Source organism: Balaenoptera physalus (genome assembly GCF_965194825.1).
Source record: "Balaenoptera physalus genome assembly, chromosome: 8".
Taxonomy (NCBI): domain Eukaryota; kingdom Metazoa; phylum Chordata; class Mammalia; order Artiodactyla; family Balaenopteridae; genus Balaenoptera; species Balaenoptera physalus.
The window spans coordinates 110591625-110618471 of NC_138887.1; the positions used below are offsets into that span (position 1 = coordinate 110591625).

Below are 26847 nucleotides of genomic sequence, written 5' to 3' on the forward strand. Positions count from 1 at the left end.
TAGCAAATGTATAGAATCCCAATTAAAAGCTGACATATTTCGCGTGTGTATGAAATTTGATAGTGATAATATAGACCATTTAGGAAAAGACATCAGAATATTCAAGACATTTTTTGAATAAGGAGAATAATTAGGAAATAAATAAGAGGTTTATAATTATTAAAAAGGAGACCAAATGATCATTCGTGTGTGTATTACATGATAGTATATGTAGCATGTCCAAAAGAATCCACTAATTATTAGCAACGATAAGAAATTTCTGTAAGCTCTACTACATATTAAAACAGATTATGAGGGGACTTCCCTGGTGGCACAGTGGTTAAGAATCTGCCTGCCAATGCAGGGACACGGGTTCGAGCCCTGGTCTGGGAAGACCCCACATGCCGCGGAGCAACTAAGCCTGTGCGCCACAGCTACTGAGCCCGCGCTCTAGAGCCCACAAGCCACAACTACTGAGCCCACGTGCCACAACTACTGAAGGCGCTAACTCCTCACATACAAGGGATCTTCAGTAAGATTATTTGATTTCTAATAGGAACTATGGAGGCCAGAAGGTATTGGGATCACATATTCAAAAGGCTGAAAGAAAAATATTGTTAATTAAGAATTCTATATCCAAACAGGGACTTCCCTGGTGGTGCAGTGGTTAAGAAGCCACCTGCCAATGCAGGGGACACGGGTTTGATCCCTGGTCTGGGAAGATCCCACATGCCGCGGAGCACCTAGGCTCGTGAGCCACAACTACTGAACCTGCGCTCTAGAGCCTGTGAGCCACAACTACTGAGCCCGCGTGCCACAACTACTGAAGCCCGTGCGCCTAGAGCCTGTGCTCTGCAATGAGAAGCCACTGCAATGAGAAGCCCGTGCACTGCAACGAAGAGTAGCCCCTGCTCGCCTCAACTAGAGAAAGCCTGTGTGCAGCAATGAAGACCCAATGCAGCCAAAAATTAATTAATTAATTAAAATAAATAAATAAAACAGATTATGAGGTTAAAATAATTAAAACAGTTTGGTCCTAGAAAAGAAATAGGTACCCTGATTAACTAAACAGAATAGAGCGAGAAAAAAATAACAGCTAACATTTATTGATCATTTACTATATGCCAGGCTCTGTTTTAACTTATGTTTACAAATATTTACTCATCCAATCTTCACAACAAAGCTATGAAGTGGTCACATGGAGATAATTATACATCTCCATTTTACAAATCAGTAAAATGAGGCTCAGACAAATTTAGGAGCTTGTCCGATGTCACACAGCTAGTAAGGTGCAGAGCTAGTAAGTTCTCTGGCTCTAGAGTCTTCTCTGACGCCACATTGTGTTCGTCACAGCGTTATTTGTAAACTGGAAACAACCTAGGTGTAAATCACTAGGGGAATGGCTAAATAAAATATGGTTTAGCCACGTGCTGTAAAGATGGCAGTTAAAAAAGGAAGGTGAAAAAAAGAAAGGAAAGTGGAACCACTGAAATATCTCAATGAGATCCTAAGTAAAAAACAGTCGAGGGCTTCCCTGGTGGCGCAGTGGTTGAGAGTCTGCCTGCTAATGCAGGGGACACGGGTTCGAGCCCTGGTCTGGGAAGATCCCACATGCCGCGGAGCAACTGGGCCTGTGAGCCACAACTACTGAGCCTGCGCGTCTGGAGCCTGTGCTCCACAACAAGAGAGGCCACGACAGTGAGAGGCCCGTGTACCACGATGAAGAGTGGCCCCCGCTTGCCACAACTAGAGAAAGCCCTCGCACAGAAACGAAGACCCAACACAGCCAAAAATAAATAAATAAATTAAAAAAAAAAAAGAAAAAAAATCCTAAGGAGGAAAAATCTAGGTGCCTATATCAAGTGTTTGTTTAAAAACAAAAACAAAAACAGTTGATATAGAGCATGATTTCATTTTTTAAAGGATATAATATATATGTGTGTGTGTTTCCAGAAATTCTAGAATACCCAAACTTTTTTTCCCCTGTAAGAGAACATAAGACATTACGTTTCTGGCACCCAAAGAATCCTACCTGACAGACCATGTTGAGTAGGGGACTGACATGATCAAATCTATATTTCTAGAAGACTCCTCTGGCTGCTGAGGAGAAGAACACTGGGGGTGGATACAAAATGACTAAGGTGGTGGCAGTGGAGGAGATGTGGTCAGCTTTAAGAAAATGTTTAAAACTAGAACCAAAGGACTTGCTGATGAATTAGACTGGGGATACGTGAAAAAGAGAGAAATCACAAATGACCCCTAGGTTTTTGGCGTAAGCAAAACAAAGGGTGATACCATTTAATAAGATAGCATCTATTTTGGGACGAGACCGTTAGTAGTGGCCTGGATTGAGAACTTAGGTTTAGACATGTTAAGTCCAAGCTATTAGATAACCAAATGGAGACCCAAGCATGACAGGACTATACAAACCTGAGGCTGGGGGAGAATCAGGGCTGGAGATATACATCTGGGAATCATAAGCATGTAACTGACACTTAAAACCATGGGACTGGGTGAGATCATTTAAGGGCGTGAGCGTAAATGGAGGAAAGGTGACGTAATCCCGGGATGGCGTGTAGATGGGTTGGGGGGCTGTTATTCCGACATGTAGAGGGAAAGGAAAATGGAGCTGAGAAGGAGCAGCCAGTGAAGTAGGACTATCAGGAAAGCTGGTGGCCTAGAAGCCTAGTGAACATAGTATTTCAAGGTGGTGTGAGTCAAGTTGGTTCTCAAATGCTAAGAGAGGTCAATCAAGAAAAGAACAGAGGGCTTCCCTGATGGCGCAGTGGTTGAGAATCTGCCTGCCAATGCAGGGGACACGGGTTTGAGCCCTGGTCTGGGAAGATCCAACATGCCGTGGAGCAACTGGGCCTGTGAGCCACAACTACTGAGCCTGCGCGTCTGGAGCCTGTGCTCCACAACAAGAGAGGCCACGACAGTGAGAGGCCCGTGTACCACGATGAAGAGTGGCCCCCGCTTGCCACAACTAGAGAAAGCCCTCGCACAGAAACGAAGACCCAACACAGCCAAAAATAAATAAATAAATTTATATAAAAAAAAAGAAAAGAACAGAGAACTGGCAACTGGATTTAGCAAGATGGAGGTCGTAGGTGACTCGGCCTAGAGCAGTTCCAGGATAAGTGGCAAAGGCCCAACTGCAGCGAGTCAAGATAAACACAGGAGGGGAAGAAGTGGTGACAGTAGGTACAGACAACTGTTCTGAGGAGTTTTTCTCAGTAGCTGGTTTCCAGATTAGCAGGTATCAAACCAATTAGCACATTACAGAAGTAGACAAGAAATTAGGTTTCAAAACAGAAAAGAAATTGTTTCCAAAGCACAGATTTTACCTTCAAGCATTCACATGTCTTATTATCTAAGGTATTATTTTAATATTATAAAATATTTACCGTGTGTGCATCTGTACGCATAAATGAGAAAACTGAGGCCTCGAGAGGTTAAGTAACTTGTTCAAAGTCACTTAGATAGACCATGATAGGGCCAGGGTAGGCCAGGCAGTGTGTTTCTAGAGCCCATACCAAGAAAAAACATGAAAGGAAGAGCCGGGAAGGACTCCGCGCACCACGCACCAGGTGGGGATGGTAGTAGCAGAATGAGCGTCAATTAGCACCAATTAGTAGATGGCCAGCGTCAATACAAGTGTTCATTTAACTCTTGGTTACTGTCTGAATTACAAGCACTCATCACATCCAAAGGGTGACTTTTCAAGGCCAATACTCTTTTTGGAAGACAAGGAACTAACACAAAACACCTGTGTCCGTTACCACGTTTTCAGGTTTAATCAGTGAACCATCTTAAGCTATGAACAGTCTCAACTAACTACAAGATCCAACGGTTTAATACAGTAAATAATCAGGCTGAGAACAGACAGTTGCAGTGTGGCCTAAAGGGCTCCAGCCGACAGCCACCAGTCACCTACCTGTGGTCAGCACTGGCTTTCGGTCTCCCGCTCCACAGTCTCCTGTTCACAGAGGAAGGCGGGGGAGAGGAGGGCAGGGGCGGGGGAGGTAGAGAGGGCAGAGGAGGCAGGTTCCTTTTATCTTTCCGGAAGCTCATGCCTGGGTTCCCATCCCTGTCCCCTTCGCCATCATGTTTGAAAGTTCTCCGGGGTTTGGGTGGGGGGCTGATGAAGGGTCTTGCGGGGGAGTCCTCCAAGCCCCTGTACACACTCTCCAGCCTCTGGTCGCAGGGCCTCCCGCCCAAGCCCTTCCTTTCCTCTGTGGCCTCAGGGGCGGGCTCTCTGCCTTCCAGGTCCAAGCGGTGGGCCCTGAATTCTGAGCTACTCCCGCCCCCACGGTTCTCAGGAAGGGTGGGCCCCTCCTCGGCCTTGTCCGGCAGGCAGTGTGGGGAATAACAGGTGCCAGGTAACTGGGGATCCAACCCTGCAGACCCATCCTTCAGAGCCTGCTCAAGTTTCTCCACCTGCTTCAGCACAGAGAGGCTATCATTCTGAAAGCGCTGTTTGCCAAGCCTGGGCTCCCGGCCTCTTCCCAAGCTAGGAGCCAGCTCCCGGGCTGGCTGGCTCAGGTCTTGCCTCTGCTCTGCATCCTGTGCCCCGACTTTCACTACCCCTTTATTCCTCTCATCCTCTCTACTCTCTGCGTCCAGCCTTGTTCCGTCCTGAGCCTCTGCGACCCGAGTCCTCGAACCATCGTGGCTTCTCCTCTCCGTCACACACGACGTCAGGTAATCCTCTTGTCCATCTGCTTTCCTGCCAGGGGTAGGAGTGGGCAACTCCTTTTTCCCTTCCCATTCTGATATCTTGTCCTTTATGCTGAGGGACTTGTGCCAGGCCCCGCCTCGGGCGGGAGGGCAGGGGTTCTGAACACTGCTTAGCTGCCTCTTGCCGGCCCTGCTGGCTCCTTTAGTGCCGAGATCTGAAGCTGGGTCGCTGATGATCATATTTGAGCTGAACATGTTCTGCTGGAAACAGTCCACTCTTGGCTCTAGCATCAGGTTATAGAGGCTCTCCAGTGGGCTTCTTCGGAAGGGTGAATCCTGATCAGTCTCTAGGAAAGGAACGGAGGACCTAAACGGCTGCCTTTGAGGGTCTTCCCCAGCCTTTGGACCTTCCACCTTGACCCTGAACAAGAAAGACAAACACTGAGTGCAGGAATTCTTGGTTATTGTTCTTAACTAGTCATTCAGATTTGCTAGAACTTAGATATAAATGTTACATACTAGTTGCAAGCCACACACATTGAAACCACCATTAAAAAAATCACTTTATGTTTTCCTTGGGGAGACAGCACGGTGAAATGAAAGGAGCTATTGGACTGTGGAGTCCAATAGACTTGGGTTTAAATCCTAATTCAACCACTGACCAGCTGTCTGACCTTGGGTAAGTTGCTTAACTTCTCTAAACCTCAGTTTCCTCATCTGTAAAATGGGAATAATAAACATATCTAACAGGGTGGCTGTAAACATTTAATAAGCTAGCTCATATAAAGCATCTAGTATGGTGTGAGTCTACAATAAATGGTAGTTGTCATTATTATTAGCTTTTTCTTAGTATTTTATTTATTTAGTTATGTATTTATTTATTTGGCTGCACCGGGTCTTAGTTGCCACGTGCGGGATCTTCACTGCAGCATGTGGGCTCTTAGTTGTGGCATGTGGGATCTAGTTCCCGGACCAGGGATGGAACCTAGGCCCCCTGCATTGGAAGTGCAGAGCCTTAACCACTGGACCACTAGGGAAGTCCCATATTTGCTTTTTCCCCTGATGAAAATAGGAGAAGTTTCATGAGATAGAAGATTATACCAACAGATGATCCTTTGGAATGACTACTTAAAACAATGCCACAAGTCATGAGGTTTTTCCTAATACTGGGCTTGATAAATTGTCCTGATCTGAGTGGGTAAAGCCACAGTGATTGGCTGCATTTGAATGGAACCTCCTCTAGAATGTGAGCCCTACTAGACTGGTCTCACCGTGAGGACAGGGATTGTTTTGTTTTGTTTTGAATGGTGGCCTGTTTTGGCTACTGCTACATCCCTAGCACCCAGAACAACATCCGGCAGAGAAGGTGGTCAATAAATATTTGTTGCGTGAATAAGTGAGTAAACAAGCAGATTCAGATTTCTCGCATGGCCTGGAACTGCACTGTCCGATATAGTAGCCACTAGCCACATGTGGCTATTTGAACTAAAATCAAATTAAATTCAAGCTTCACTTCCTCAGTTGCAGCAGCCATATGTCAAGTACTCAGTAGCCATGTGTGGCTAACGGTCACTGTACTGGATGCAGAAGAACATTTCCATCATTGCAGAAAGTTCTGGCCTAGCACGTATGTGTGGGGATATAGGCCTCCATACGTGACTTTAGGAGATGAGTTAGTGCCACGAAGATGTTAAAAATTATTTTGAAAGAAAAACAGAACATTTTAAGCTATTCTAATGAGAATGGGAGTATCTGTGTTTTGAAATGCAAAGCATTCTTCCACCAGCAAAGGTCATGAAGGAGCACAGGGACCTTAAATGTGCCAAGATTAGCAAACATGCATGGACCGACTTCATGGTGCATGTTTTCTGAATATATAGATCTGACTATATGGAAACTCCAGTTAAGGTTCACATGAGGGATGAATAATTAGCAATTTCATGCATACTGTTACTAGCTAGCTTTCTATTCCAGAGACTAACAGTTGTTTATGTAAAGACTTCTCCCTGGATTGGGACATTAACACGTAAATTATGTTGTTGTTCTTGGTTGCTCAGCATAAACCAGAAACTTGTGAAATTGCAGACAAATTTTCATATGTTAAATATGGCTATCAAAGCAGAATTCCTTATTTAAATAATCAATTAGCATTCATAACAGAGCGCTTACAAAAAAGAAACCCTTTTTTAATGGTCCTGTCACCACTGAGGACATTGGCATGAATTCAAATTTTAGTCAGAATCAGTTTGTTATTTTACTGAGAGTTCAAAAGACAGAAATTTAAGTCCTTGCTCTCATTGTGCTAGAGGCAAGATGACGAGACAGGACACATAAAAACACAATTCAGGTTAGTTCACACTTAGTGAGAATTGATGATATATAATCATAAATATCCTATGTACTGTTAAAAAATATTGGCAGTAGATAACTATATGGCTTTAGAGTTAGAGGGACCTGGGTGTGGACCTTGGCTTCATCTTTTTTCACTTTAAAATGAGAACACTGGATTTTATTGGTGCAGAGGCCAAATTTATCTTGTTTGCTGTGCCCAGTACATAGTAGGTAGTCAATAAATACAATGAATGAATGGTTGTGTTAATATATGTAATGTGCCCAGAGCACAGCACACATTATAAGTCTTGATGGCAATAAACGGTAACTAGCGTTATTATAATGATTGTAGTTATTGTCTAAGATCCCAGACATCTGGAGCGGCTTCACAATCACTGAGGCCCCATCTAAAAGCTGAAGAGGAAAAAGGCTAGCTTGCTGGAAAACCACGCTGGAATTACAAAGCTCAAGCAAGAGCGGCAAGGATGATGAAACCAGGGGCAGAGTGCCTTCTCCACATGGTTGCTGCACCCCAGAATTGCTCGAGTTCCTGTTTCCAGGATTCTGTGGCCCCAGAAGGGGCTCTGGACTGGGATGCACAGTCGTGAACAGCTCAGTGATCTGCGAACAGCCCAGCAATTGCTCATTCCATTGCAGAATGTGAGAGAGGGTATCAGAGGAGAGGGCTCCACCTGGGGAGAAAACAACCCTGCTAATATAAAGCAGGCTGTGTGGACAGATGCAGCTGCAAAGCTTTAGGGCTCAACGATAATTAGAATACCCGCACATCCTAGTAGTTAGAAAAATAAGCCCTGGACTGGAAGGCATCCATGGGCATAGGGCCTGAAGCGGACACTGGGCACCGGGAAGACATTCCCTTGACCACGCTGGTCTTGGGCTGCTGACTGAACGCAGTGCATGGAGATGATTTACAGGAGGCTCACCGCTAAGACCTGGAAAAGCATGCCCCCTTAGTTCAGGGAGGCAGGGTTAGTGAGGAGGGAAAGGCAGTAGAAAAAGGAAGGAGACTGAGAATCCGGGCCAACTTCTGCATTCCTCGGGGAGAAAAGTTCTTACTTGTCAGCCAATTTGTGGCCCAGGTTTTCAGTCTGGCTGTGGCTGCCCTTGGCTGGCCTGCACACTGTCACCATGTCAGCACCAAGAGGAGCTCCAAGTCGCCTGGGGGAACAGGGATGCACGCTCAGTGAGCCACGGCAGCGAATCGAGGGCCCACACCCCAAACTATCTGTCTCTGGTGGAGTCCACCCAGGAGTAGGGGGTGACAGAGGTGCACCATACAGAATCCCTGACCCAGGAAGGGGTTGGGCAAAGGCACAGAATCCTGAGGTCCACCCAGATTCAGACCCCATGCCAGCACTTGTCGTGTGTGTGTGTGTGTGTGTGTGTGTGTGTGTGTGTGTCTTTTAGATAATGTAACCACAATTTTTAAGAAAACGTATAACCTTAGAAAGTAAAACATAAATACCAGCACAACTTGACACTTTTTCAAGGCTCTGTAAGAACCTGTGATGAGCTAACAGCCCCTAAAGAAGAGAAGAGCTATTACTTTATTTGAAACAAGAAATAAACCACCTGCTAAAGTGGAAATACCTACCCAGAGCTACTCTACTCCTCTGCTGCCCCCATGTTGGGTGTAAACCCACACTGTCTTTGGAGCCCTGTACAGAGATTCACGTCTTTTCCACCGAACCTCCCAGGAATCCCTCTCCCACCTCCTTCTCAAGTTTCCAAGATTCCTATCCCCGCTCTCAGGAAGTTTTACCTGCCTAGTAGTTTTCTAACTACTAGGATGTGCAGGTATTTTAATTATTGTTTCTTGGCCTAGGCATCCCCTCCCCCCAAGAAATCAAAGGGCTAGGCTTTAAGACATGCATATAACTCTTGGGAACAAGGAAAGGGAGGCTAGAGGGAGAAAGAAAAAGAGAAGAGTGAACACGGTCAACAAATTAAAGAAGAGGGAGGTTAGGAAATGGTGAGCTGAAAAAAACTCTAGAGAAACTGTGGGAGGAGGACGGAGCTTGGGCCTGCCCACGGAACCCAGCTGTCCCCCTTTCCAGTGAGCGGCACCCTGCATTTGGGGGTATGTCAGTGTTGAAAGCAAGCCCAGTTCTTTAAAGAAGCCAGGCCCCAGGTCTCTCCCCTCCGTTAGGGAAAAGAGCCCTGAAAGGCCTTTCAGGGACAGGAAGGAACTCATTGCCCCTCTCATAATGCTCAGCAAAGCTTCTGGAGCCTCTCTGTGCGGCTGGGCTGACAGACACTGCTCTTCTGTCCTGCATCTGGCAGAGGCCCCAGGGGACTCAAGGGTAATAGCCACGCCCCGCTGCCCTCCACCCGTCCGCACTCCGCCTCCACACAGACCAAGCCCACAGCGATGCAGCCTTGCTCCACGTGAGCAGCAACTCTCCCCACTCACCCTCTTCCTTCGAGCTGGCATCCTCTTTCACTGGCTCTGTGAATAGCTGCCAGGCCCTGTGCAGGATGCTCTGGGCACTCAAGGATGAGGAAGACGTGGTGTGTGCCTCCGGGGAGAGCACCGGGACTGTGCTGGGGTCACGACCAGCCCCATAACCCCCTCTCTCCTCAAGGGAACGGTTTCCTTATACTTCCTAGGAAGCCATAGCTTTTTCAAAAAGCACAAAGCCCACTGTGTCTAATGCACAGAGAACCATGTATGAACTTTGAGGTTAAAGATCCCGAGAAGCACTTAAACAACACGGTACTTAAGTGAACTTGATTCCCATCAAGCAGTAATAACTTCCAGTCCGAAAACCACAGTCTCTAGAGAAACAGCTGATACCACAGTCTGAAAAGCAAGTTCAAGTGGGCTTAAGGGGCTGGAACTGAGGGGGCATAGAACCCCAGGCACACTCAGCAATCAGCTCACCAACATTTCTAAATTCACAGAAGAGTGGAAAATGCTGCTCCCACAAAACTTGGACACTTCCCTTTTGTCTCTGATGTTTAAAGGTCATTAATTAGGTGACAAGCCTAGCCTAATTTGCTAGGTGGGAGAACTCTGTGACTTAAATTACCAAGATAAACTTCTCTATCATTTTATAGGTCTGGGAATACAAGATGGAGCTGTTTCCCAAAGTGTGGTCCATGAAAGTTCATATGTTTTTTGCATATTCGAACATTCCCGTAAGTTTTTTAAGCTGTCTTACAAATTGAAGAAGATATTTTTTAAATGCCGGGGTATCTACAGCCGATTATGTTTATCAGTCTAGTCCATAATCAAGTTTTCTTTTTCTTCCTGCTAAAGTGAATACTGTAAAATCTGTTCTTGACTCAAAGGTTCTCTTTGGGCATCAATGTCAAGTTGATTGGAAGGATCAGGTGAAGTTAAGAAGTGGTGGGAGAGTCTTTTCAGCTTTTAATGTTAGGAACTCCCTTCTAACATCTCAACATGTTACTCCTAATTACTTCTCTGAATTACCTTTACTTTTTCAAGAGAGAGAAAGAGAGAGATTATAGTGAGATGCTTCTGGTCAGTCTCAAAAGCCCACAGAAAATTTAATTGCTCCAGACTGACACTACTAGATCAAAATGCTATATTATTTTGTGACTCCTTCAAGTTTACCCACTAAGGCTTGAAATTCCAGCCTAATCTCTGAAAACACTATTTTTTTAAAAGGGGTTTGGGGTACTAAATGTGAAATCATTAATTTAAAAACAAGTATTTCCCCCCAAAAGGGTCAAGATTTTAAAACAGATATAAAGTGTTTTTCCACAAGTAGGAAGGAGGCAGTTGACATATCAGATCTTTTCCCGAGAGCAGTTCTTACAGGAGAGCCTGAGGGTGCCTGAAGGAGGGAGGGGAGCAGCCCTGTGCGGAGAGAAGCGACGAGTCCCAGCGGGGAGATGGTAACTCCTTTAGAATCTGGCCCACGCCTGCCTGCTCTCCTCCCTCCACTGCCATTTGAGGAACCAGCAAAGGCAGGCAGGAAACACCACCTGGTGAAGCCAGCATAGTCTTAAATACCAGGGGCCCGGTAAGACAGCTACTCATGGTCTGAGGCTTGGCCTCTTAGAGTGCTTCTACTTATAATAAAGCATTGTTCATATTTTGTTCTGGGCATTAATTAATTATCCATTTATGATATTTAAAAATTATATAGGATGCCATTGATTGTTGATATCACCAACAGTAATAACCTTCTTCCTATTAGCTCTGGTGGGGTTTTTATGTTGGGAACAGGGAGGTGATACATGGTCTACAGAAATTTTGTGATCAAGGTCACTTACAAGAAGAAGTTTGGATAGTACTGGTTTAGGGACTGCTATAAAAAAAACCCTGGACATGTTTAAGCCACAGGACATGGTGGGGGTGGGAGGAGGAAGAACGGATTTTCCCCAAATCTTAAAACAAAAACAGTGATTTAAATAAAAAATGAAATCTGGAAATGTTGATCAACGGATGAATGGATAAACAAACAAAATGTGGTCTAGCCATATAGTATAATGTTATTCAACTCAATCTTAAAAAGGAATAAAGGACCATTACATGCTACAGCATGGCTGTACCTTGAAAACACACTATGTGAAAAAAACCAGATACAAAAGGAGCATTGTATGATTGTATTTATATGAAATGTCCGGAATAGGTAAATCCATAGAGGGAAGGGGAATTGGGAAGATTACTAACAGGTAAAGGTTTCTTTTGGGAATGATAGAAATGTTCTGGAATTAGATAGTGATGATAGCTGCACAACATAGTGAACACATTACAAGTCCCTAAATCGTGCACTTTTTTTGGGGGGGGGCTGTGTTGGGTCTTCATTGCTGCGCGCAGGCTTTGTCTAGTTGTGGCGAGTTGGGGCTACTCTTCGTTGCGGTGCACGGGCTTCTCATTGCGGTGGCTTCTCTTGTTCTGGAGCACTGGCTCTAGGTGCTCAGGCTTCAGTAGTTGTGGCGCATGGGCTTAGTTGCTCTGCGGCATGTGGGATCTTCCTGGACCAGGGCTTGAACCCGTGTCCCCTGCATTGGCAGGTGGATTCTTAACCACTGTGCAACCCGGGAAGCCCAATTGTGTACTTTTAAATGGTGAATTTTATGTGAATTATATCTCAACTGAAAATACAGTGTAAGTATATTCAATGAAATTTGGGTAGGGGAGGAGGTGGAGTGAGGAATACATAACTATAATTTTCCAGTGCCCTTCAGTGTTCTAAGGCTAGTATGTTAGTTCTGAAATGTAGGTAAATGTATATGATACATAACTTGATTCATAAAATGGTCAGACTTGAAATACTGAATGAGAAATACAGTTTAGATCATAAATGATTACATACTAATAAAATTAAACTTTGAGTGGTTTTATTTGTGTTGCAAATAAAACTACAAGGGCTTCTCTGGTGGCGCAGTGGTTAAGAATCCACCTGCCAATGCAGGGGACACGGGTTTGAGCCCTGGTCAGGGAAGATCCCACGTGCTACAGAGCAACTAAGCCCATGCGCCACAACTACTGAGCCTGCGTTCTAGAGCCCGCAAGCCACAACTACTGAGCCCACGTGCCACAACTACTGAAGCCCGCGCACCTAGAGCCCGTGCTCCACAATGAGAAGCCACTGCAATAAGAAGCCCATGCACTGCAACAAAGAGTAGCCCCTGCTCACCGCAACTAGAGAAAGCCTGCATACAGCAACGAAGACCCAACGCAGTCAAAAATAATAAATAAAATAAAATAAATTTTTATTTATTTTTAAAAGTAAATAAATAAATTTAAAAAAAACAAAAAAAAGACAAGCTTTTCAGCTTTAATGATTCTAATAACTTAGTTTTATCAGCTTGTAAACAGCAGGCAACAAAACTGAGAAGAAACTATAACAATTACGGTAGAACAAAAATAGTTATTTTCTCAACTGAGCATTATTATTATTATTATTTTTTGGCTGCACAGCTTGCAGGATCTCAGTTTCCTGACCAGGGATTGAACCTGGGCCACAGCAGTGAAAGCCCAGAATCCTAACCACTAGGCCACCAGGGAATTCCCTGAGCATTCTTCTTATTAGCAAGCATACCCAGAAGGTGTTTGTTTTCAGAAAATGTGTTGAGAAGGAAAAAAAAAAAAAAAAGCAGTGCACAATCACATAACACAACTCTTGCTGCGTCTAACTGCTTAGTGAAGCACTTTCCTGAGCCTCTTGATGCTTCATTTTCATTATCTTCAAACAAACAAAAATAATTTTTAAAATTAAAACAGGCCACTCTAGTTATTTACATAACAGCTTTTTGGGGGGTACTATTTTCACAAGAAAAGCAATATTTTCACATTTGGAAGAAGATGGGGGATCCTGAAGCAGGTGAGTAACAACGGAAGCCAAAGGCTACGTGATGCCTCAGAACCACACCCGGGGGCCATATTTGGCAAAATCCCAGCCTGCACTCTTGGACCAAATGCTTAAACAGTGCCTGCACACCACGACCAGACCCCAGGTCCTCAGTGCACACGTCAGGTAAAGCCTGTGGCAGAGCCAAGGTAATGGCTTTTCTGGTAACAACCAAAGTCTTCCTATTTCTAGGAGTTCTGCTTTGAGCCCAGAAGATTCCCCCTTTAAATAAGCATGTTCAAGAAATGTTTGTTGGGGCTTCCCTGGTGGCGCAGTGGTTAAGAATCCGCCTGCCAATGCAGGGGACAGGCGTTCAAGCCCTCGTCCGGGAAGATCCCACATGCCGCGGAGCAACTAAGCCCGTGTGCCACAACTACTGAGTCTGTGCTCTAGATCCCGCGAGCCACAACTACTGAGCCCGCATGCCACAACTACTGAAGCCCGCACACCTAGAGCCCGTGCTCCACAACAAGAGAAGCCACTGCAGTGAAAAGCCCACGCACTGCAACGAAGAGTAGCCCCCGCTTGCTGCAACTAGAGAAAGCCTGCGCACAGAAACGAAGACCCAACGCAGCCAAAAATAAATAAATAAATAAATAAATATTTTTTAAAAAGAAAAGAAATATTTGCTGAATGAGCGAACACATATACCATTTTCTTATACTCAACAGATGACTGGATAAACAAAATGTGGTCTAGCCATACAAATGGAATATTATTCAGCCATTTAAAAAAATGAAGGACTATTGCATGCTACAACATGATGAAGCGTAAAAAAATACTAAGTGGAAAAAAGCCCAGACACAAAAGAAATATAGTATGATTCAATCTACATGAAATGTGCAGAATAGATAAATCCATAGAGATGGAAGTATTGATAGTGTTGCCAGGGTCTGTGTGACGGGGAGTGGGGAGTGACTGATAATAGGTACGGATTTTCCAGGGGAGGAGAGTGATGAAAGTGTTCTAAAATTAGTGGTGATAGTTGCACAAAATAGTTAATATGCTAAAAATACTTATAGTTAATATACTAAAAACCCTAAAAACTGTATATTTTAAAGGGGTGAATTTTATGGTATGTGAATTATATCTCAATAATGCTGTTTTTTTAAAATATTTATTTATTTAGCTGGTTGCATCGGGTCTTAGTTGCGCAGGCGGGCTCCTTAGTTGCGACATGCGAACTCTTAGTTGCGGCATGCATGTGGGGTCTAGTTCCCTGACCAGGGATCGAACCCAGGCCCCCTGCCTTGGGAGCACGGAGTCTTAACCACTTTGCCACCAGGGAAGTCCCCTGTTATTTTTTTTTTTAATCAGCAGGGACAGCTGCTAAAAGTGAGGAGTGCTGGCCCCAACCCAGACTGAGTGAATCAGACTGCTAGAAGAGGGCCTAGGAATCTGCATTTATAACTTCCCCAGGGAATTCATAGGCTTAGAGTCAAACCCTAGAGTTTATTTTCCTGTCACTGGTATTGTCAGTCAGCAACAGATCTACTCTCCTTTGCCCTCTTCCTTTGTAAGGCAGTCTTTTACTCCAGTGTGTCCCTTTGCTCCTATTTTTCAGAGCATCTCTGAAATCCGATGGAGGTGTTATCAGCACACAGTGAGTTGCTCCTGTCCCTCAAGCCCAGGTGTAAATGCTCCAAGATGCTGTTTCATAGATCGTCCCTACACAGGCAGGCTTCAACAGCAAGGCTCCTTTTCACTCTAAGGAGTGGCCTCAAGACCGAGAGCATAATCTGAGTCATTTTAAGACCTTTCTGTGAGTATGAATACCCAGTTACTGACAATAACAGTTTCTTTGAACAACTTGATCAGTATTTTCTTGACCTACACCTGTCAGTTGTGTGACAAGTGAAGCCACTGGGAATCTGTGGCTTGAGCAGCCTGAGGCTGTAGACTGGACCACACATTTTGATGCTCCTGAGGCCAGAGATAGAGAAAGATTTTTATTATTCTCACTTTTCATAAACCCAGGAAGGATTTTTTCACACCTGCAGAACAATCCTACATAGAGAGATGTATTTGGCCACCTTAGTAGGATAGAAACACATTTTCACTTGACAATATTTGCAAATCATGTGTTTCCCCTCACTCACCTGCAGTGTGGAAATACTTCTGTATGTTGCCTTTCGGTTCACCATTTTGTGGAGGATAAAAAGCAAGAAAGTACAATTAGGTGGCCATCTTGCATATGAACACTAAACTACTGTGTGTATAAGGTTTTAGTGGTGTCAGCCCTCCCAGGTTAATGCTTGATAACTACTAGAGTCACCTCTCTGGAAAAAGTTACTATGAGTTTGCCATAAATCATGAAAGTAGGAGTTATGGGAGTTATGAAATATGCTAATACTGCTAAAATATGGTTTAAAAATCTGAATTCAGGTAAATATTTCTTTTAAGTAAAAAAGGACACTTCCTTTTGTTTCTTTTAGGTATTACAGGTCACCAAACTTGGAGAAGTCAGGTTCTAACTTCTTTCAACTCTCAAACATTTAAACTTGCTCTTCCTTCTCTCTGTTCTTGGCTAGGCCAGAAGCCACTTCTTATTTCTAACCTCTGCAGAAGTCAATGTCAATGCTCCTACCATTCTTCTGATGAGGAAATCAAACCAAGGGAACTTAAGTCACTTGTCTAAGTACATATAACAACTCTTAAGTGGTAGAGCCAGGAATGAGTCTATGTTTTGAGCCCAAGCCTGGTACTCCTTATACAGTATCACTGTGGCTTCATATTACATTTTCTAATCTAGATGAGAACTAGACTCTAGCTGATTATTTTTAGTATTGTTCAGCTCTTCAAGATCAGCAATTGCTTTATCCTTTTACACCAGGCTGAATTTCATAAACACTTGCTAACTGAGTGAGCTGGGAAGGAGACTGAAGGTTTTTTTGTGGGTCTCTCTTTTTATGGTTCTGTGATTAAACATTTCTCTACTTTGGGAGTCTATCCTAAAGAATAATCCTAAATATGGAAAAATGTATGCATAAATGTTCATAGCTATATTATTTATAATACTGAAAATTACAAATAACTCAAATGTCAAGCAATATAATGGTAATATAAACTGTAATACAGCTTTCAGTGAAATATTATATAGCAAATTAAATTATGTTTAAGACTACTACAATTCTATTGAGATAGAAAGTAGATTAGTGGTTGCCTAGGTTGGAAGTGGGTAGGTGGGGAAAATGGGGAGTGACTGCTAATGAGTATGCGGTTTCTTTCTGGAGTGATGAAAATTTCTAAAATTGATTGTGGTGATGGTTGCACAACTCTGTGAATACACTAAAAACCATTAAACTGTACACTTTAAATGGGTGAATTGTACTATATGTGAATTATATCTCAATAAAGCTGTTATTTTTAAAAAAGTAAATTAAAAAGTCAAGCTAAAAAAAAGAGACTATTGGGAATTCCCTGGCGGTCCAGGGGTTAAGACTGAGCTTCCACTGCAGGGGGCACGGGTTCGATCCCTGGTTTGCATGCATGCGGCACAGCAAAAAAAAAAAAAAAAAAAGACTATTACTAAATGGAAAAAATGCTCATGTTGTAATGTTAGCCAAAAGGAACAGGATCCAAAAGCTTGCATACTATATGAGTAAAACATGGTTTTAAAGGGGGCAGGGGGAAGGAATTTATTCCTACTCAAAATCTCACATATAAGAAAATGACTGGAAGGAAATGTAACAAAGGATTAACAGTAGCTGTCATCGGGTAAGAATCTCGGAATGATTTTTTTCTGTTCTACTTATCTATATTTTCAACAACAACAAAAAATAGATATCCAAATTTTTTGTCATAAGCATGCATTATTATTACTATCACAAATAACAGGGGAAAATGTAAACTCAGCTGTTACCTGTGGGAGTCAGGGTCTGCCTTGTGGCGCCCCCAACAGGCCACATGGTCGCTCTGCAACTACAACGACAGCTGCAGGGTATCAGGTCGGCTGAGCCCGTCACTCCACTACTTGTTGCGCTTTGCCACAGTATCTCCTGAATGAAAGGGTAAGTGATACTTTATTCTCATTTACTCCTTTCCCTTAGTGACCACCAAGGCTTGGACCCTGGTCTCCAGTAACCACTTCCCAGTACAGATGTTCCCATGGGTTCAAAGAGAGATTATATGGGGACCTATGGCTAACAGGGAAATAGTCATGTAATTCATTCCTCCAACTAATAATTGTGTCTACTTCACACAGGGAACTGAGTGAAGCTGGGAGAAATGTAAACTAAATCATTTACTTGCCCTCTGAGAGTTTTCATTCTCATACAGAAAATAAGATGCGCACGACAGTACCGTATTATATACTTGGAAGTTGCTAAGAGAGTAGATCTTAAATGTTTTCACCACACAAACAAAAAAAAGTTAACTGTGTGAGGCGATGGATGTGTTCACTAACGGTATATGGTAATCATGTCACAATACAAATGTATATCAAATCATCACGTGTACACCTTAAACTCACACAATGTTATATGTCAATTATATCTCAATAAAGCTGAGGGAAAAAAGATGCAAACAAATGTCTTTAATACAAAACACAATATGATAAGCAAAACAGGTGACAGCAGATTCCTTTGCGGATCTGGGCTCAAAGGGTGGGCTGAATTTCCTTTGGGGTGTATGGGTGAAAGGCATAGATGTTTGCATAGTCTCAAAGTGGCTAAATGCTTAAGGAAGGACAAACCACTGAACGAAAAGCAGCACTGATTCTGTAAGGAATTACACCCAACTGATTTGCTGGATTTCCTTGCAGGAGTCAATCAAGATGTGAACTAAGACAGAATCTGAACACAACTTGTGTAGACTGCTGAAAGCTTTTACCAAGATGTTACCAGAAGCATGGCGACCTTAATTTTTTTTATTTCAAAATAATTTCAAGTTTACAGAACAGTTGCAAGAACAGTACAGAGAACTCATATACTCTTTAACGACATTCACCACGTTTAATATTCTCTCTCAATTAAAGAGTATTCTAAAATGCTCTTTTGGAGCTTCAGGGAAAATGAGTGTTATCCAGCCACTAGAAGCCTTCAGTGCTCATGAATCTAAAAGAAAATAGAATCTTACAAAACCAGTTTAGTGAAGTAAGCACACCCAGGTCCAAAAGACAACTCAACCCCAATCCACTCCTGACCCTCCACCAGGGCCTCCCAGGAGGACACAGAACACTTTAAAACCAGATTACCAAACGTGTAAGAAGAGCTAGGAAAACACAGAAAAATAAAAAAAGCTGGGGGCCAGAGGTGACTGCCCCTACCAGATATTCAAACATACTATAAAGCCTCTATAATTAAAAGAGTGTGGTACTGCCACAATAGATAAATAGACTGATAGAATAGAAAGTCTAGACATAGGCCTAAGTAGTCATAGAACTTTATATATGATCAAGGTGGCGTCTTAAATCACTAGGACAAAGATGGACTTTTTAATAAATGGTGCTGGAATAACTGAATAGCCCCAAGATGTTCAAGTAAGATCACACTGTGAATCTGATGTGCCTGCAGCCCTGGTGAACTGAGAATGACTTGGGTCTTTCTCAGAGCCAGAAAACCAGCTGCAGGCAAGAACTAGCTCCACAGAGGGGCTGCAGCCCTGAGGGGTTGACAGTAGCCCCTGAAGGATCTGACCAGTATCTGCCATATCCCCTAAAGAGCTCCAAATGCCCTCTGAACCTGCTGTGATTTGAACGTAATTTCAAAATTCTGATTTTCCCCCCTATGGCAGCCCTAGAGCTTATCACACATTTGTACAGCATCTGATTTCCGCATCATACACACATTATAACGTACGTAAGCCCTCTGCCTCCTGCCAGTTTCCAGATGTAATTCTTGTTATGCTTATTTTTGAAGAGAAGATTAAGTTTCAGAGGCTTGCCCAGGATCACAGTGTTTAAGTAGCAGAATAGAGAATCTTATGATTTGTATCTTTCTACTCCAAATTCTGTATTTTGCCCCCAAACCTTGTTATCTGTTCTCTTAGTACCTTCAACCAGAACCACCCGATCGACACCTCTCACAAGCCTGATGCAAGAATCTGCTACTCAGTGATGCCAGTACCCCTGGGGACAGTAACCTGAAGGCCTGACCCCCTTTCTTCCAAGGGCAGCAAGCAGGAAATAGCTTTCATTCATAACCTTTGGAAAGGCCAGGGTAAGGAAATGAACACTGTTACATCCTATGACCTGTTAGGCACTGTATTAAGCACTTTACCAACATAATCTTAGAAATAACGCATCTCCCAAGAGAAATGAAGACATATATCCACATACGTTCTTGTACCCTAACATTCAGAGCACATTATTCTTGATGGTCATGAAGTGGAAACAGTCCAAATGCCATCGACTGATGAATAAACACAATGTGGTATACCCGTACAATGAAATAATATTCAGCCATCAAAGGAATGATGACACATGCTACAACATGGCTGAGCCTTGAAGACATAACGCTAAATGAACAGAAGCCAGTCACAAAAGGCCACATATTGTATAAGTCCATTTATACGAAATGTCTGGAACAGGGATATCTACAGAGACAGAAAGTAGATTGATGATTGCTTAGTGCTGGAGGAGATGGAGTGGGCATTGGGGGTGATGGCTAAGGGGTGTGGGTTTCTTTTGCCATGTGATGAAAATGTTCTAAAATTGGTGACGGTTGCACGCCCTGTGAATATACTAAAAACCATTAAACTGTACACTTTAAATGGATGAATTTTTTTGGTATGTGAATTATACCTCAATAAAACTGTTACAAAAAAAGGAAGGGAGGGAGGGAGGAAGGAAGGGAGGGAGGGAGGAGGGAAGGAAAGAAGGAAGGAAGGAAGGAAGGAAGGGAGGGAGGGAGGAAGGGAGGGAAGGAGGGACGGAAGGAAAGAAGGAAGGGAGGGAGGGAGGAGGGAAGGAAGGAAGGGAGGGAGGGAAGGAAGGAAGGAAGAGAGGAAGGGAGGGAGGAAAGAAGGGAGGGAGGGAGAAGGAGGGGGGACAGGAAGGAGAGGGGTAGAAGAGACATAGAGGGAGGGAGAGAGACAGACTAAGCATCTGGCAGCATGTACCAGGTACATACTTGGAAGTTATAATAGTATCCCTGGGAGTTTAAGAGATGTGTGTAGCCCCAAAGCCCTCGCTCTAGTACGCCATTACCTCCTTCACAAGCACTATCTCTAGCAGAGTAGCGAGTGAATCTGAGGAACCAGGATTCTTATGAATACAGTGGTTAAGACAAATGAACACATACGGTTACAGAAACGTAACAGGTAGTAGATCTGACAGGCACTATCCAGGGCTTGCCTACCTCACAAAAGGCTCCCTTTCCTGAAAACTGCCCCTTCCCTCCTCCACGGAGGCCACTGAGACCCCGGCAGCCATGTTCGAATGATGATCCCACCCCCAGCCAGAGCTGATTGGCTCTAGAGGAGGCCTAACTCAAGTCGGGCCAATCAGGTTCTGCTTCCAGGTAGTGTGGCTGGAACACGGAAACATGGCGCTGTGAGGCTGCCACTTTCCACCCTGTGGACGAAGAAGCAGAGGGAGCTGGGCCGTGGGGGAGAAGAATGATGCCGGCGGAAAGAGGGCTCTGCACTCCCTCAATCCAAGCTACTCTTAAGGCCAGGCTGCATTCCTGCCCACGGGTTCCACGAGGTATCTTTATACCCTTGTTTGCTTAAGCAACCAAAAGAATCCCCACTAACACAGTGTCATGTTCAATCTATGTTCAACTACTTTCCCAAAACGAAAAAAGAAAGCTAGTGTGTGTGTGTGTGAGTTTTAAACATGAATCTGCACCCATATGGCTGAAGCTGAGCCAACTGCAGCTACTAAGGAAACCAAACCGCCATTAGGTTTGCCTCCAGTGTGGCACAGAAGGTTGCCTGTGATCTAATCATTCCTATTACCCTATTGAGAAGTCCCTTTCCCTTTCTGGGGAGATTCAGCATGACACTTGGAGGTGCTGGGAACATCTGAAGTCTTAGTAAAGCCATGTCATGAGACCTAATCTTTCCAAGGACCTGAACAGCATATTATAAGCATTAGTACAGGAAGATCCGCTGAACTCTTGGATGAAGTTAAATAGGACATGGTATCAGAAGGTGTACAGTTTCTTTCCTTCCTTCCCAATAAAACCTCACTGAAAAAACTCTGGCCTTACATTGGGCCTCTTACAATGAGAGGTTACTGTGGGTAAATGAACAAATAAAGGAATGTATGCCTTCTTCAGCTCTTATTTGGATCTACAATATACAAGAAAGCAGATCTCACATCTCTCCCACATACACTAGCAGGGACACATTTGAATAAAAAAACATTTACAAGAGGTTGCATTGTCTGAACACCAGAAGAAGAGCTGAGTTGACAGTAGGAAAGGGATGGACGAATCCTTTTCCCATCCCTCTGTCTATTTATGGGAGTCATTTCCCTTCAGGAAATGCTGAGCCCCTTCTCCCAGGACCCTGTTGGGAATGAGGCCTGCGCTGGCTGACCCAGCCTTCCACATCCTCCTCCTGGCCTCGGCAGCTCTCCCCCTGTGACCCCGTCAGTCACTGGGAACCCAGCCTGTAAACGACAGTTCTTCTTAGGGTCCCCAGTCTATTGCGGAAATTCAGAGAGGAAAGGGGGAAAAAAAGGTACATAATGAAGCTAGAAAAGCCCCTGGCATGGAGAAGCTCCCGAATATGAACAGACAAAGGTAGCAGGGAGGAAGTCAGGGCTAGAAATGACCACACTCACACTGTGGCCCAGGATTTTGTGGCTCACCTAGCTTCGGTCACCTGTCTGGGGGGGGGTGGCAGAGGCAGGAGCAGGACCCAAGGTTCCTGTCACCCCATCTGTCGACCTAAGGCTCATTCACCTCCTCTACACTCATTTCCCCTCCCCAGAAATGTATAGACTGACGTATCTATAGAGAAGCTATCCCAGGAGAACCTGGGTCCACTAATTACATATTCTTCTTTTCTTCCTTTTTCTTCTTTTTTGTCAGCTAGGAGCCCACCTTTTCAGAAACCCGGAGAGAATTCTGGGGTTAGCCCTGGCCACCCCAAACTGAAGTTCTTCCTCTCTCCTCTGAATTTCTCTGGATATTTTTAACTTATCTACATTTGGTAGTCCTACTAAATGTGCATAACCATGTGGTATCTCTTTCATGGTTGGCTTCAATTGTTATTTATATGTTATTTATTTAAGATTTCACATAGTTATTTTTTTAAATTTTTAAAATTTATTTATTTTTGGCTGTGTTGGGTCTTCGTTGCTGCACGCAGGCTTTTCTCTAGTTGTGGCGAGCAGGGGCTACTCTTCGTTGCGGCGCATGGGCTTCTCATTGCGGTGGTTTCTCTTGTTGTGAAGCAAGGGCTCTAGGTGCGTGGGCTTCAGTAGTTGTGGCACATGGGCTCAGTAGTTGTGGCGCACAGGCTTAGTTCCTCCGCGGCATGTGGGATCTTCCCAGACCAGGGGTTGAACCCATGTCCCCATCATTGGCAGGTGGATTCTTAACCACTGCGCCACCAGGGAAGTCCCAAGATTTCACATAGTTATGTTTGACACCTCAAATTAAACTGCAACAATGAATGAATGATTAACATTTATCGAACACAATATTTTCTAGGCCAGATTCTACACAGATTGTTTCACTGACTCCTCACACCAACCCTACAATTGCCTCCCCTTTACAGATGTGGAAAGCAAGGCCTGGAGAGATGAACTTGTCCCAAGGCCACATGGATGCTGAATGAATCCAGGTGGTCAGATTCAAGTCCAGGTGCCTAATGCCAAGTTGAGTGCCTTGGGGGCAAGGCAAGGGGCCTTCCCCTCCCGGATACAGAACAGCTACTCAGGGAATTGTTACAATTGGGTTTTATTCACCCCCTCCCTCCTCTCCAGGCACACCGTGGCACCAGGGCACCACCTGGCCAGCCCTCCACTTCCAGAGGCAGCCCTTGGGCTGCCATTTTGGGGTTTGTTTTTCCCTCTGAAGGGTTTCCTCATGTTCTTTTAACCTGGCCTCACTGACAGGTAGTACTGAGGAGGGGAAGAAGGGTCCCCTGTGGCATCCGTCCTGTGTCCTGGCCTCTGGACACCTGGAAGCTCACACCACACCAGAAGTAGCCACTTGCAGGGGATGCACCTGAAGGCCAGGCTTTATTTGCTTCCCGGCAGCCCTCCCTGGCTCCAGCTGTGCCGCCCCAAACTCTTCACTCTCCACCTCCTCTCCCTCTCGCCTTCCTGCCTTCCTCTTCCCTTCCTCCCCCTCAGACCCTTTCCCACCCTCTTTTGCTGGCTTCTGTTCTCTTTCTTTCCATGAGCAGAGAGTTTCCAGCCTGGCTCCCGGCCAGCACATTTGGACAAAAGGCAGCAATCTTGGAGGGAGACGTCATCTCCCATCCCCTTTTCCGGGGCCAGCACCGTGGCTCCCCGAGCCCCGAGAGGGAGCAGGGGGCTGCGGCCGTTCCCGCCCCGCTCCCAGTTCTGGGAACGAGCTTGAGCGATGGCACATCGTGGGCGTTGAAAGCAAAGGGTTTGGAAGCAGACAGACCCAGATTCAAATTCCAGCTCTGAAGCCTGAGAGCTGTGGGACCTTGGGCAAGTTACTTTGCTAAGCCTTTAGTTCTCGCCTCTGTAAAATGGTGACAGAAGCGAGAAAGGCTCGCTTTGAAAGGCTTATAGGAGATCGCAGCTGTAAAACTTCCGGCACAGTGCGTGTCCTGTAAGAAGCGCTCAACACGGCTTCTGTTATTATGAACCGAACTTAACTCTGCCAAATAATCCAAGTAAAAATACAGGACTTTGTTACAATCATCATCATCGTCCACCTTCTCAACTCATCCGCAGGGCTGCTTACCCAGCTTCAATTGTTTGCAAGTGTGGTACAGTCGTAAGACCTCTCAAACATATCATTACTGTTACAATGCAATCTGTAAAAGTTGGTTTTGAAATCGGATAAGGAGCTGACCCTCTTCCCTTTTCAGTAGAGTCAGTGCTCAGCCTTGATGCCAGACGTGAAAGGAAGGAGGGGCCCACACCAATCAGCAGGGCCTGCTCGCCCTGACTCCCCTTCCCTCCCACCCTGTTTTTTGGCTTCTTATAAGCTGAGGCCCTGTTTCTGTTTGTTTACTATCTGTGCTTGGTGTTTTATACTTAGAAGTTGCACAATGCCTGGGAATGTGCTCAGTTTTATTTAGCTAAGCTTTGAGATATGGGCAATGGTCTTTCCCCTATGATTTTATTTAGCTAATCTGAGCCAGCATGGATGGATTTGAAATTAATTAGTAAGATTAATCAAGGAGCTGAGCACGGTACTCCGTCTGAGGTGCTGCTGGGAAATTCACCAATACATGCAATGGTCCCTGCCCTAGAGCTAGGGATAAAAGATGCAAACCCGATCAACCACCAGCAAGAAAAGATAACAACTGTTCAAGACGAAAAGACAAGAGCAGTCCAGGGAATGCCTGACAACACGTTTAACAAAAACCACAATGTGAGAGTGGCTTAGGGACTAAATTCAAACTACAGTGGTAAATGTTATGAAGTAAATATAACTGGAGGAATTTAGAGGCAGGCAATGAAAGTCAGGAGTCATGGACTGCTTCAGAGAAGAGGCAGAATCTGGCGGCCCTTTGATAGATTGGGTTCCGACAGCTGGGAGAGTGTTTAGGCGAGGCAAGGGCATGAGGAAAAGGGGACGGTGCACCCTGCCCCGGACAAGACTGATGGTGGGACAGCTACTCTGGGACGTGTGATGGGGAAACACAGAGAGGAGGATGGAAGGGGCTGGCGGATGAGACTTGGAGACGTTCTGGAATCAGAAAGAGGAGGTAAGGTTTGATCTCCGTGGAACATAAAGAGGAGACGTGATAAACATACGTGTTCTTTCTGTACATTCAAGAGGAAACGTGTAGGGACTTCCCTGGTGGTCCAGTGGGTAAGCCTCCATGCTCCTAATGCAGCGGGCCCAGGTTCGATCCCTGGTCGGGGAACTAGATCCCGCATACGTGCCGCAACTAAGGATCCTGCATGCTGCAACTAAGGAGCCCTCGAGCTGCAACTAAGGAGCCCTCGAGCTGCAACTAAGACCCAGTGCAACCTAAATAAACAAATAAATAAATATTTTTTAAAAACTAATAAATAAAAATAATCTTTAAAATAGACCTTTAAAAAAAAAACAGGAAATGTGTAAAGCTGGCAGTCAGAGGTAGAGATCTAAGAGTCTGGCGAAAGCACAACCCTCGAGGTGTAAACTGGGGACGCAGCTGAAGAACCAGTGAGCATGAACAAGCTCTCTGAGGGAGAAAGTGAAGCAAAAGAAGACAGTGAAGAATTGAGGTGTAGGGGTGACTCTCACTTTGCCCCTGTTACCCAGCTCTTGACTCAGTTCTTTGTAATGTCTCTTCATCTGGGCCTTCCAACCGGACAGGGAGGTCTGATGACAGAACACCTGCATTGGGCTTCTTTTTATTCCTCTGCAATGTCTAGATCAGACCTTGGTCTATCGTGGGTGTGGTACGAATGCTTGTTGAATGCGAAGAAGAAAAGGAAATCAGTGAAGATCTCCTTTTCCAAAGACAATTAAGACAACCCAGATGGTGTGGTGTCTCAGGGGAGGAGTGATTCTTCAAAACACTTCACAAAGGTGGGGCTCGGACACCAGCCAATTGCAGTGGCTTTACTGTTGACCCTTTAATGGCTGGATCTGGTCTAGGGGCTCCCAGGATTGTGGGACACCGGGAGTGACTATTAACCAACCAGTAGAGAAGCATTTCAGCGTTTTGACAAGTGGCATAGATGTGTCACCATACCAGTTTTATATCGACTGTGACCCGGGTCAGGAGAGTTGCATACATTAGGAAGCTCAAAAACAATGAGAACTGGGACTTCCCTGGTGGCGCACTGGTTGATAATCTGCCTGCCAATGCAGGGGACACGGGTTCGAGCCCTGGTCTGGGAAGATCCCACATGCCGTGGAGCAACTAGGCCCGTGAGCCACAACTACTGAGCCTGCGCGTCTGGAGGCTGTGCTCCACAACGAGAGACTGCGATAGTGAGTGGCCCCCGCTTGCCGCAACTGGAGAAAGCCCTCGCACAGAAACAAAGACCCAACACAGCCAAAAATAAATAAATTAAAACAAACAAACAAACAAAAAAAACCCAATGAGAACAGCAAACTAGCTATTCAATGACTGCATCATGAGTAACGGGATAAAGTCTCCACAGATGGTTAGGGATGGAGGCCAGACCTCAGGGATGTGAGGAGGAGCTTGTGGACCCGCCCCAGGAGCTCTTGCAGGTGCTCTGTCTCCCCGTCCTGAAAGCAGCATTCTCCTCCTCTTGCCCTCCAGTCAACAGGCAGCCTGAACTTGGGCTGTGTGTGTGCCTAGAAGCAGCCTCTGACTCTTTTCCCTGTCGCTCTTCCCTCTGTCCTAGGCCAGGGATCTTGACTGACCTGCCTTCAGGTGAAAGGAGAGCCTGGGACAGAAGCCTCTCTTGACTCTGCGGTGCTGGAATCTCCACGTC

At 44.9% G+C, this 26847-nt stretch overlaps 1 protein-coding gene across 5 annotated transcripts in view; it reads right to left on the bottom strand.

The window, feature by feature from the left end:
- The window catches only part of DENND2A (DENN domain containing 2A), a 122359-nt gene that overhangs the window by 88248 nt on the left and 7264 nt on the right, over window positions 1-26847 (bottom strand). For 3 of the 5 annotated variants that reach the window (XM_082472872.1, XM_082472875.1, XM_082472873.1), the window contains 2 exons: window positions 8068-8169; window positions 3917-5080 (listed from right to left, as the gene is read on the bottom strand). In XM_082472872.1, the coding sequence (XP_082328998.1) occupies window positions 3917-5080; window positions 8068-8141 (1238 nt within the window). In that variant the 5' untranslated portion in view covers window positions 8142-8169. Of the gene's footprint in view, window positions 1-3916; window positions 5081-8067; window positions 8170-20638; window positions 20849-26847 lie in introns of those variants that run through there. The other 2 variants (XM_082472874.1, XM_082472876.1) reach the window with 2 other exon arrangements.